This window comes from Taeniopygia guttata, chromosome Z (genome assembly GCF_048771995.1).
Source record: "Taeniopygia guttata chromosome Z, bTaeGut7.mat, whole genome shotgun sequence".
NCBI classification, from domain to species: Eukaryota; Metazoa; Chordata; class Aves; order Passeriformes; family Estrildidae; genus Taeniopygia; species Taeniopygia guttata.
In genome coordinates, this window is record NC_133063.1 from 15,487,420 (window position 1) to 15,499,667 (window position 12,248).

A 12,248-nucleotide genomic window follows, 5' to 3' on the forward strand; every position below is an offset into this window, starting at 1 on the left:
ACAGTAAAATGCTGAGATGAAAAAGCAGGTATACAGCGAGGCTGCAAGAGTTGTCTGAGTCACAGTCAAAACAGGAGTCTATCTTTGCTTCCTATCACTTCTGTGCCTGGGCAATCCCACCTCCATTAGCACAAGTATGACAAAAGTATAATCGCAAACTGGCCCAGTTTGTCTCACAAAACCACATAAAACCGCACTCCTGTATTCCTTGCTGAACAAGCTTCCATAAAGGAGAACAGTATCTTTTCTACAACAGCAAAATAAAACAAACCCTATTTAAAAGATTTATAAAATGCTCACTAAAACTCTAGAACAAAATGTTTGCAGCAGATTCAAGTTCAGTACTCAAAACATTCCAGAGATTACATTTCTTAAAAAAAAAAAATATTTTGTGATGCCCAATTTTGTGTTTGTTCTTTAAGCTCAGTCTTATCGTTTATATGCATCTGGCTGATCTTACTTGGTTTATTGAGTTGTACTCTTTTACTTTTTCTCAATTTCTCTCTCTTATTTTATTACTGATAAATTCAGAAAGGGCTGCTAGTTATCTTTCTCATTTCAGTATATTTGTATTCCACATGCTAAGTTTATTTTTCTTACAAAAACTGACTAATTGCATCTTCATGCTACCTATTTAGGAAAAAATCTCAGTGGATCAAAACTTAGGCTTTCCAAGCAAGAGCATGTGTCTTTAGGACATATGACAGTTTTAGCCCATTTCCTCTTATTTTTGTCTGGCCATAGAAAATGCCAGTATTTGAGTATACAATAATCCATCTAATTGAAATTTAAACATGAATCACTGATTTTTATAAATACCATAGGAATTTTAGTTTCATAAAAATGACAGAAACTTTAGACAGCCTTGCATGGCTGCATTAGTGAGAATCTTTCATCAGACCAAAGATTGTTTTAGTCACCACAGCCACTATGACACAAAACCTGCTGAGCCTGCAGCCACTCAACAATTTTATGGAAGGAGGCAAGACAGGGTTCAGAAACATTTTCATGTTTGGTATCCCAGCCACACCAGCTTACAGTGGTTGTTTTGGTAAGATATGCTATCCTTCCATGCCAGGCCCTTACCAGAAAGCATCTTACCAGGAAAGGGTAATAAAGGGAAAGTCAAAAGTATCTTTTGACTGTTAATGCAAAGCACTGGGCTGCAAGGTCCTGTCTTGGAAAGGCACCATAAATTATTCTGGGAAGTCTCTGCTGTTTACCTATCTTCAAAACCTATATGCTTGTACATATTTTACTGTGGAAATTTGAACTGTAATGGGAAAGTGAATTCTTAGGAGGACCACCTCATGAGGCTTATTAAAAGTCCCTCTTTTCCATAAATATGAATGCAAAAGCATGGTAGAAAGAGGCCCTTCTCAACAAGTCAGTAAATTAGGTACTTGTTTTCTGGGCAATAAATGCAATGTACGTTATTCACCTCTTCAATGACCAAGAAGGCCAGTGGCTTCCTGGCCTGCATCAGCAATAGTGTGGCCAGCAGGACCAAGGGTTATCCCCCTGTACCCAGCACTGGTGAGGCCGCCCCTCAAATCTTGCGTTCGTACTTGGGCTCCTCACTGCAAGGACATATAAGTGCTGGATGGAGCATGTCCAGTGAAGGGCAATGGAGCTGGGCAAGGGTCTGGAGCACAAGTCCAGTGAGGAGCAGCCGAGGGAGCTGGCGGTTTTCAGCCTGGAGCAGGCGCAAGGGAGAGCTCTTTGTAGTCTACAACTGCATGAAAGGAGAGCGCGGCCAGGCAGGGGTCGGCCCCTTTCCACAGGCACCAGGGACAGAGGGCAGAGCCTCAAGCTGAGGTAGGGGAGGCTCAGGAGTAATTTCTTCACAGAAAGGGCGATTAGACGGGGCAACGGCCTGCCCAGGAAGGTGGTGGAGTCACTATAACAGGTGATGTAAGGGAAGACCGGCCGCAACATGCCGGCGCTCCGCCACACACGCCCTCCGAGCTCGCTCCGACCCGGAGCGACTCCGGCTCCACCTCCGCGCCGGCCCCGTCCCGCCGCGCGGAGGGCGGGTCCGCGCTGCCGGAAGGCTCGGGCGGGTCGGGAGCGCCGAGGGGGCGGCGCCGTTTCCGTCGCACCACAATGGCGAGCCCTGGGCGGCGGGCGGGCCGGCGGTAGCGGGCGGTGAGTGCCCTTCTTCTGGCGGCTGGCGGCAGGGCGAGGCCTTTCCCGGCGGCGAGCGGTGTCCCCCGGCGGCCTGTGCCCGTCACCCGCCCCTCTGCCTCCTTCTCTCCTTCCCCTCGTGCCGGGCCCTGCCGCGGCCCCGCTCTCGCGGCTGTGTCCGGCTGAGGCGGCAGTTTGGGTTGTGCTGCGCCACATTCCCTCCATCGGAGTCGGAGGGCGACAGGAGGGGGTAGGGAGCTTCGTCAGCCTGTGGGAGGCCGAGGAGGAGCGAGCCGGGAGCGGCGGCGTGGCGGCGAGGGAGCCCTGGCCCACGCAGTGTGTTTGCTGCGCCGGCATCTTGACACCTGCGCCTGGTCCCGCGGGCAGCTCGGCCGGCGCTGCCTGGCGGTGCCGCTCCGCAGCGTCCTGCCCGTCTGCCCCGCTGGTCCCCAGGGCAGCCCCTGCCCGCACCGGGCTCGCACTTCCAGGCGTGCCTGGGAGCCGAACGTAAACTTTGACTTTTCTGTTTCCTTCCCGGGCAGGGAGGTGTCGCCATCCAGCCTGGCGGCAGGGTGTGGGCGTCGCTTCTGGGGATGACTCTAAAACAGGCTGGGTTTAGGTCACTCTGAAATTCGGGTTTGACAGCGTTTCTTGCCTAAAATAGGAAGCAAGTGCATTTCGTGTATTTGAAACTTTTCTTTCCGCTCTTAGCTGCATTTCCAGGGATGTGCATAACTGGGTAAGAATACTGTTCTTTAGGACAGGAATCCTATTTGTTTTATTGCTTGTGTGGGACCAAAAAACTACCTTCATCTTAAGAGGGGCATAAGCACTAAAAGCCTCAGGCCTGTAAAATACAGACACTGACATTCTTAAGAGTCTCTTTGTGGCCTGTACAACATAAGAAAAAGAAAAAAAGTGAAAAATCAGGTACCCTACTCCCATATTAATGGCAACAGAAGAGCATTTTGTGATGTTTAGGTGCTTGAAAATGCTCTTTACATCTCTTTACAGTTTTATCTGCATCCTTAAGCATCTACATGTATTTTGAAAGAGAAAATCTTGTTTTGTTGTATCTGTCTATATTTAAATCATAAAATACGCTATGTTGAGGCAACCACTGCCACTTAACATGTTTTACACAGTCTCTTCCTGTAATTCCCCTTTCACAGCCCACATGGCTTATTGGCAACATTGAAGTTAGAGCTCCGTGGAAATGTTTTGTGGTAAGAACATAGAGGTAACCAAGGAAAGGGAGGGTGGGTGTGCAAGCAATTCAGTGGTCCAGATGTTTTAGACAATACTAAAATAATGTGAAATAGGAGTGCTTAATACGGAGTAATGTGAGACCTCACAGTGGTGCACTGCCTAAAATGTGCGGAGAGCACATTGTTTCTAAGTCATATCCTACTTGTCTGATACTTAGATTGCAGCTTAGCTTCTGCATCTCTCTTCCTCTGATGATCAGGATTTTCATTCTTAACAAGGTGAACAATGTCTGCTGTGGGCAGAGAGGAATATTCTGATATGTAGAATGGCCTTGGGGCCATCCTTGCCTCCTCCAGCCATTCTTTCAAACTTTCCTGTACCAAGCTGAGGCTGATGTAGACTCTTAAAATTTTCTATCTGTCCTAAAGACCGTAGGGCCTGGAAAAGCCATAGGCCATCTCTGCATTTTATAAACCACTCATAGGTGTTAAGACATACTAAGAAGAGACCTAGATGAGTTTTGGACTGCTTTTTCTTGCCTTGGTTTAAGCCAGGGCTTTGATTGTTGTGAGCATAGCAGTTAATATCCAGTGTTAATTCCTTTGATTTTAAAATACAGCTTTTAACTTTTTGATTTCTAGGTGGGAATTGCTAAGCTGAACAGCAATAGTCATGGGAGATGCTGCAAAACTTTGCTTTGCCAAACAAAATAAGGAACAGGAAATTTTGCATCCAAAAGAATTAAAAGAAAGTCCTTTACAGATAGACTGCCAAGTCATGGATGAATATGGAAGTGGCTGTAGCAATAAAATAGATACCAGCTTGCAAAAGAAGAAGGGAACTCCAGGTCATTACGGAAGCAGTCCCAGGCGAGGGCCACGAAGTGTTTTGAGTAGTCCAAATTCACTTAAAAACACAGCTTACAGTCAAGGGTCAAAGTTAAATGATATCCAGAGAGACCAAATGAAGAAGTGGGTATCTGATGACCACCGTGGTTCTGCTGACACCTGGAGAGAGTACCGTTCTGCTGCCTGGATTCCTGGGCATGGCAGGACAAGAAAGGACTCTTTTCACGAGGTGGAAGGTGCTGGAAACAGAAATGTAAGACAACAACTTCAGGAGGATTTAATGAGCAAAGATGTGCCAGACATGCTGAAAGGAAGTTCTGGTAATCACATATTTCTTTGTTTTTGCATAGCTATCCAGTAAAGTAGCTTTGTACCTGTGTTACTGAAAAGTAAAGCAAAAAAAGTGGTTTTGTTCTCTCATGTATTGCAAACTGTTGACTGCTCTGTACTTGTAGCACTTCAGACAAATTGTTACAGCAAATAATACAGAACTTGTTTTATAGATTGTGTTGTCTTTGTAGTTTAGCCTGTGAGTGATAGGAGTAAGTAGATTGCAGCAGCTGTGTAGTGTCCCTGTTTGTTGTTTTCCCTGTACAATTTTGATGGAATCTGTCAAGGCTGGGAAGAAATCTTTCAATTAAGCTGGTAACAGAGTAAGATTTTTGGCGCTACCAATGAGGTCTTTAACAATGTATCTTAATGAAGATTGAAAACAATGCTGTGTCAGTATTGTGAGAACTCAGTACAGCAATAACACGAGTCTAGTTCTTCATACATATTTAACTTCCCTGTGGTTAGTTGGTACTAATAATCAGAGTACAAACCCAAAGCATTGAAATGTCAGGAACGACAGCATAAGGGAGGGTGAAGTGATCCATACAATCATTTTCATTGAATGCAAGTAAAGCAGAAATAGGAAGCTTAAAAGAATATAGAGAATATAACTTGTGTGTGATGCTGCTAACAGGGAATGCTAGTCGACAAGAAACCTGTCTTATTTTATTTAAGAGTGGGAGCCAAAGGCAGTAGTGATCAGAGCCTCTGCTGAGAAGAGCTGTTCCTGGTTGACACTAGGAAGTCCAGCAATTAAATGTCCTTTGCCTTGATACTAGCTGTCACTAAAAAGATAAACTGCAAACAGGTGCCCAGCGTCTCTTGTTAGAAGTAAGCTGCACACAGCTCAACCTCACATGAGGAGAGAGCAGAGTGTTTTCAAAGCTTTTTCTTCAGTTAAAGTTTGGAACAACTGGCAATCATACTTGAGAACTTAAGGGAAGTGAGTTGCTAATTATAGGAATGGGCACGTGTCTCTTAAAAGAAAAATTAAAATAGTGTGCAGCTTAAATCTCAGGGGTCAGTTTTGGAACAAATAATATACTGTAAGTATTTGAAAAGTAATAAAGACAAGTAGTAAGTGTGCATTTTTTAAGGAAAAGGTATGCTAAGCCCTAATTTATTTATTTAAAATTGTCATCAGTCCCCTGTGGACATGGGAAAGGTAGTTGGTAGGTATTGCTTGTACTGGTGCTGTACTACTTTGGATACTCTGTAATAAATTAGTGGAAAATTGTGTGGATTAAATTAATGTAAGAGGCTTGCAAAGCTAATTAGGTAACTATACTCAGAAACTACTAAAGAAAGTATTTTGTCAGTTAAAGAAAGTAGTGAGTGAACATCTAGTGAGTGAGGATTCTATTCCATTCAATGTTTGTTATACTACTCTAATGATGAATGGAGAAAACAGACCTATTAATTTTGTGCTCTGAAAATTGAATATGCTGTGGGGCTGGTAGGAATGGAATGCAGAAAAGCAGGAAGGTCAATTAAAGTACCTTTGCACAGTTGGAGAAATGACCTACATATAGGATGAAATACAAAGAATATGTAAATGCCATTGTTTAAGGAGGAATATCAGCTGTGCAGATAAAGGAGGAAAAGTTACTATAAAGTAATATTTTTTCTGAGAAGGATCTGAAATGATAGTGAATCAGAGATGATAATGGGTAGTCATTATCATGGGGTTGTGAGGCTTTTAAAAACACTCAGAGTCTGAAGTACCTCTTCTCCTGAGTAGTCCTCCATCCAGTTTTGGCACTCCACTTGTATGAAAATAGAAGCTGTGCAAAGAAAAGCAAGAAGGTTGTCAAGACATGTAGGAAACAGAAGCTATTCAAACTGTGAACAATGCCCAATATTTCTGCAAAATGAAGAGGGTAGGGAGGTAATCTTCTGTATAGGAAGCTGTAAAAAGCTCCTACTTCAAAAGCTCCTGCTTAGTACTGTAAAAAGCTACTACTGATGTCGTAAACTATGTTGTTTCTTTCCAGTCGATAGGACACAAAAAAATGGGCCTAAAAATTGAGCAAGAGAGGTTTCAGATGAGGAATAAAGGGCAAGTTTCTAAAGGTAAAGCTAGGAAGGTTCTGGAGAAGTTCATGGGCAGCTCATGGAAAAGGTACTTGAAGGCCTTTACAGGCCTTCAAGAACAGGTTAGCTGAGCATTGCTCAGATTTGACAGAGTTCATTTCATCCTGCTGTGAAGCACAGGCATGGCATAGCTCACCTCCTGAGCTCCCTTCAGAAATTTTATGTCAAGTAGCAAAATTACCAAAAATGTTTCTTCTAGCATTTACTTGAAATATTTTGTGCAGTTGTCCATCTCATTGCCTTCATATCTTTATTGTAGCTCATAAGGAAGTTTACCAAATCTCTGAGACACTGTTCTTTAGTACTTTATTTAATCATTAACCTATAATTAGATTGTCACTATTGTACCCACCAAATATTAGAAGTATTTATTTAGTTCGTAAATTTTTTAAAGTTACTTATTGGCTAAAGAAATAATTGAGACATAGGTAGTTGTCATAGGCTTTTCTGTGAAAACATTAATATACCTCCAGGTTCTATCCACGCTCATGAGTTAAAAAATATAGTGAAACAGATGTGGCACATCTTAGGAATTTGAGCAGAAGTGTCAATGCAAAAATGGAGAATGTAGGAAAGGTTCAGAAGCTCAGACTTCTGTTTGTGCTCCCTGGAGATTCCTTTGGAGTACTGCTTCTACAACCTCTTAGGCCTAAATTCTCTTTATTGCAGCTTAAACTTGTGCTGCTGCTGAAAGAAAGAAATTATATTACCATCTTTGCCCTGGTACTGTTTACACCACTAATACACATGTGCTGTGTAATGAACTGAATCAAATAACTGGTCACAAATACACAACTTGGTTGTTACCCTTTTGCCAATTATTAGAGACAAAAATTGTGGTCATGGGAAAGAAATTTTGTAAATGTATTTAGAAGAGGAATTTATCTGGGGTTTTTATTTTGCCTTTTTTAATTACTACAGATTAAATGCTATGATAAAAGTTGGGAGTCTAAGGAAGTTGCATTAACTTTCTTAGAAGAAGGGAACTTTAGAAAATCCAGGCATTGGGACATCCTGTATTGCTGTACAAGTTAAAGGCAAGGTGTGGAAGTCTAATATATATATTTATTCCTGAGATTATTTTTACAGGTATTGGCTTTGGGCCAATAGCAGCTTCTGCTTCAAAATTATGATAAAATTCACTTTAAAGTAGAAGAGGTGTTTAGATTGATTTGTTCCAGAGCTTTTGCTGTAAACACAACAAGCTTTTTAAGCATTATTATTATGGAAGTTTTACAGCTTTGTTAAAGCAATGTGCACATACTTAGCAAGTACATTCTTTAGTGTCTGTAGCCAGCAGTGGTGCTTACTTTTTTCTACTTGTTTATTTAATATTGTGAAGATATACTGGTTTAGCCGAAAGGCAAATTACATTATCACCAGTAATAATCCTTTGTTAATGAATTGCTTATATGTGAGTTAAACTACAACAGTGCCATATCAGAGTGCTGCTAGGTCTTGCAAATCATTCAGATTGGCCTGAACTTTTTAATTCTGTCATATTTGTAGTCTGCCTTATTTGTCTACCAAAGCCTAGCCAGGCATCCCAAAATCTTTGGACATACTCTGTATTTTCTGTGTAATGACATACAGGCATATCTATTGCATTTAGTTCTAATTTTTTTTTTTCCAGTTAACAAAGGTATCTAAATAAGGTGATTTTCTTCAGTGGAACAAATTAATTGATTTATATGTAGTTTGGGATAAAGGCACTATAGGTGGTGATACTAACATACACTTATTATTATCTGACTTGCACAGGACAAATTGTGAAACCAAACCAGGTAGGGGAATTGTGCTTTCTTTGACTCTCATGTAAGTAGAATGTTAATTAAGGAAAACAATTTTTTAAATGCTGTGTGGTGCTCTGCAGTTATTTGATGTGTTTGCTCTCATAATTCTTTATAAGAAATGAAGAAGCTTAGAAAACCAAGGAGACTGAGAAGAACTGTAAAAGATGAGTGTGATCATGATGAAGTGGAAGATCCAGTCATAGATGAATCTGTGCTGTCAGCAAAAGAACTTCTGGGGCTCCAGCAAGCTGAAGAACGATTGAAGCGAGACTACATTTATAGACTGAAGAAGGTGCTGCTGTCTTTACTCATACAGATAGTCCTCTCCTATTTTTTGTGCATATAAATATATTGTACATGGTACACTTTGAGCAATATCTCTGACTGTAGCCAGAAAGTTTAGTTACAGAATTTTAGTAACCATATTGGCTGCTAATGAATTATAAAAAGAAAAGAGTTTATCTTTTGGGGTCTTTTGTTGCAACATTGATAGCAGTTCAAGTTCAAAAAAATGGCTGCTCCTTTAGTTCATGGAATGACGTCAGATCTTAGTTTAAATGCTGGAGTAGTTGTTTCTTCAGTTCATATATTCTTCCATGGGCATTGGGTATTTTCTCCTGTAAAAGATACGGTGTTGCATGTAATTGACATGGTATCATTCTTCTGACATTACATTTGATGTGCAAACTTTTTGATGGCAAATAAGAAAAGAAGGAAGCTACAGTGAGTAGGTGTAAGTTTCAGAGTTAGTCCATTGAACTTAGCTAGGGTACTGAATGAAATGAAAATGATACCTTTATATATTTTAAGGGGTTCTTTTACTATCTTTATTTTAGCAACCTCGAAGCTACCCATCAGCAAAATATACCTGCAAGTTGTGTGATGTTCTCATTGAGTCAGTGGCTTTTGCTCATAAGCATATTAAAGAAAAAAGACACAAGAAAAGCTTAAAGGTGAGTTTAGCCCAGGAAAAATTATAAACTGGTTTAATGAAACCTTCCTTACCTCACTAAAAATAATGAAATGGCACTGCTTTTAAAACCACTCCACCTTTACTTTTTTACCATGTTTCAATCTTTTTAAAAAGTGTTACATAGTGATACTAATGAAAACAGTAAGTTTGGGACATGAACTTTGCAATGAGGAGTAGTTGGTAGGGCAGAATTAGAAGTTATAGCCTATATGGCAGAAGTAGATGTTATAACTGAAACATCAGAATGAATATTTCAGTTTAGAAATGCTGCAAAAATTAAGCATCTGTCCAGTATTACAGATTTGTTTATATGTAAAGGAAATAGGTTTGTTTTGAGCATAACTATCAAAATAACTTCAAGCGTAACATGAATTTTACTTTTTTTTAACAGCTTCTAATTTGTCTGCTTGAAGTGGACAAAAATGTCTTATGCAGATTTTGTGTTTCTTCCTCTTTAGCTGCTACGTTTTGACACTTCATAGGTGATGAAGATGATTTTTTTTTAACATGCCAAATACATGTATGCATATATACATATATATATATATATATATATATATATATATATATACATACACACACACACACACACATATATATATATATATATGAACATTACTGAAACCTTCTGGAGTATCAGATTCTTTATTGCTTCAAATTATCTACATTACCTGGAAAATTTGTGGTGGTTCTGGTATTACTTGGGATGAGTTTATGACATTCATTTTATCATGTAAAGCAACTCAAGAACCTCACTGAAACATTGGTTTTGTTATCTTGAAAGGAAAAGCAAGAAGAACAACGGCTGACTGCTCTTCCTCCTCCTACGCCTTCCCAGATACAAGCTATTGGTGTTGCTATTGAAAATGTTGTGCAGGAGTTTGGCTTAAATAATGAAGATCTAGAAGAAAGGCTTAGCATTAAAACAATGATGGAAAGCTTGCTGCGTCAAAAATTGCCAGGTATTATTTGCAATTTAAGTACTAGATATGCCCACTTATTAAAAACAAAGTAACAACAAAAACTGAACAAACAAAAAAATAACCAAACAAAAAAGTCGCCAACAGCTTATGAAATGAAAACTGAATTTAAAACCTTATCTCTCTAAATTCTAAAACAGCATGTTTAGTTACTAGTCTGTTGAACAACGTGATTTAGGAATATAAACCTGTTCCAGAATTAAATTACAATGGAGTTCATGACCCAAACAGGCCTGTAGTAAAAAGTGAGATGATAAAGATGTGATGGTACGTCTTCATGATAAGACTTTACCAACAGCAGCATGGGAGGCAGGATTTAGTAACAGTTCTGGGCTGTTAAAGACCTTTCTTCTTTTCCTGTGCTTACCAAAACCAAGTGTAGGTTTAAGATGTTAACAATGTTGTAGGTAGCAACAGACTTAGAGTTAGGCATAGTGTAAATGAAATATAATTCTTTTCGTTACAGAGTGTTCATTAAGATTGTATGGCTCCTCCTATAGCAGATTTGGTTTCAAAACTTCAGACTTAAACATAGATACCCAGTTTCCTGCCAATGTAAGTAAGGCCATTTTATTAAGTATGTGTTAGTGGTTTTGAATGTTTGCATCTTCATGTAGATTATATTGTAAATATATTTTATAGTGTGGTAGTAACACTTTTATAAAAGCCCATTGGGTAAAACAGTGGCGGTCTGGTCTTAAAATAACATTCTTCACAGAGCTGTAGTCATCAGGCAGTGTGATAATGCATCTTTATGTTTTGCTGAAACTTCTTATGAAAACACTTAAAACATCTGTACTCTAGCAGTCCTCGGAGACAGATGATTATTCATGTTCTCTAACAGCTGGAGTAAATGACACTTCTGTGATCTTGTTGCAGTACTGATCCTGGTTTTGTATTGATATATTCACATGCACATTTTGACTACTAGGTTATATTTGAGCCATGAAACCTCATGGTTTTTAATATGTGGAGTAATTTAAGGTCTTTATTTGTTATGTTAATTGTTTTTATGCATCTTTGTGCTTGAACATTGAAAAGGAATTAAGGACCTGATTCCATACTTAAACTTACTGCTGCTGTAGTTGATTTGGCAGTCCCATTGTTAGAATTTAACATTTCCTTTAGGAAACCAAGAGTTATCTAAGTTCATAACATGCACAGAATTTTAAAAAGCCATAATTCCAGTTTTTAATATGATGTAAGTCCACTGTGTCAGAATGCAGTCATATTTAAGCACACTGAAACAATAATTCTGTTGGTGGGGGTTTTCTTCCCATAACCAAGTCTTTGATAAAGGTAAAAATAACTCTAGGAAGAATTACTCCAGGATTATATATTTTTCCTTCAAAGCAACCACAGCTCCTGTTCCCTTTAATACAACTTAATAATAGTGAAGTACACATAAAGGTGGTTTTAAATTTGAGTTGTAGAAAATCACTTTCTTGACAGGTGGTTGATAAAAAACAGCTTTATTTCTTTTATTGACAGATGGCTCAACCAGATGTTCTCTTACTTGTGCAAGAAAGTCTCCAGAACAGTGGTAAGAAAAAATTACTGCCTTCTCAATTTCATTAAACTATTACTGCTTAGTATTGTTGAATTTCACCTCTGATGAACAGGTACATCACATGCTATTCTTTTCTTAGAAAGACATGAGACTGAATAATACTGCAGAAAAGAATGCATTAGGAAAACTACTTTTAGTTTGACATTCATGTTACGAGGGCCAAAGTTTTCTTATTTTTGATGATGTGAGAAATTCCTAGTGTGAGGCATTCTTCTACATTATAAGTGAAGATGTTAGTACATGTGAGGTAGACTCTGCTGCCCTCCCCAGCTTGCTCTATTAGCCATGCATAGTACAGAAAGCAGCCTAAGTTCTTTAACA

At 39.4% G+C, this 12,248-nt stretch overlaps 1 protein-coding gene across 4 annotated transcripts in view; it reads left to right on the forward strand.

The window, feature by feature from the left end:
• The first annotated feature begins 2,022 nt into the window (after positions 1–2,022).
• TUT7 (terminal uridylyl transferase 7) overlaps positions 2,023–12,248 on the forward strand; it is a 33,169-nt gene continuing 22,943 nt past the window's right edge. The window contains exons 1-9 of one of the 4 annotated variants that reach the window (XM_072922888.1): positions 2,050–2,148; positions 2,839–2,866; positions 3,300–3,353; positions 3,978–4,504; positions 8,521–8,696; positions 9,241–9,357; positions 10,162–10,339; positions 10,824–10,912; positions 11,849–11,900. In XM_072922888.1, the coding sequence (XP_072778989.1) occupies positions 4,009–4,504; positions 8,521–8,696; positions 9,241–9,357; positions 10,162–10,339; positions 10,824–10,912; positions 11,849–11,900 (1,108 nt within the window). In that variant the 5' untranslated portion in view covers positions 2,050–2,148; positions 2,839–2,866; positions 3,300–3,353; positions 3,978–4,008. Of the gene's footprint in view, positions 2,149–2,752; positions 2,867–3,299; positions 3,354–3,977; positions 4,505–8,520; positions 8,697–9,240; positions 9,358–10,161; positions 10,340–10,823; positions 10,913–11,848; positions 11,901–12,248 lie in introns of those variants that run through there. The other 3 variants (XM_030258478.4, XM_072922889.1, XM_030258482.4) reach the window with 3 other exon arrangements.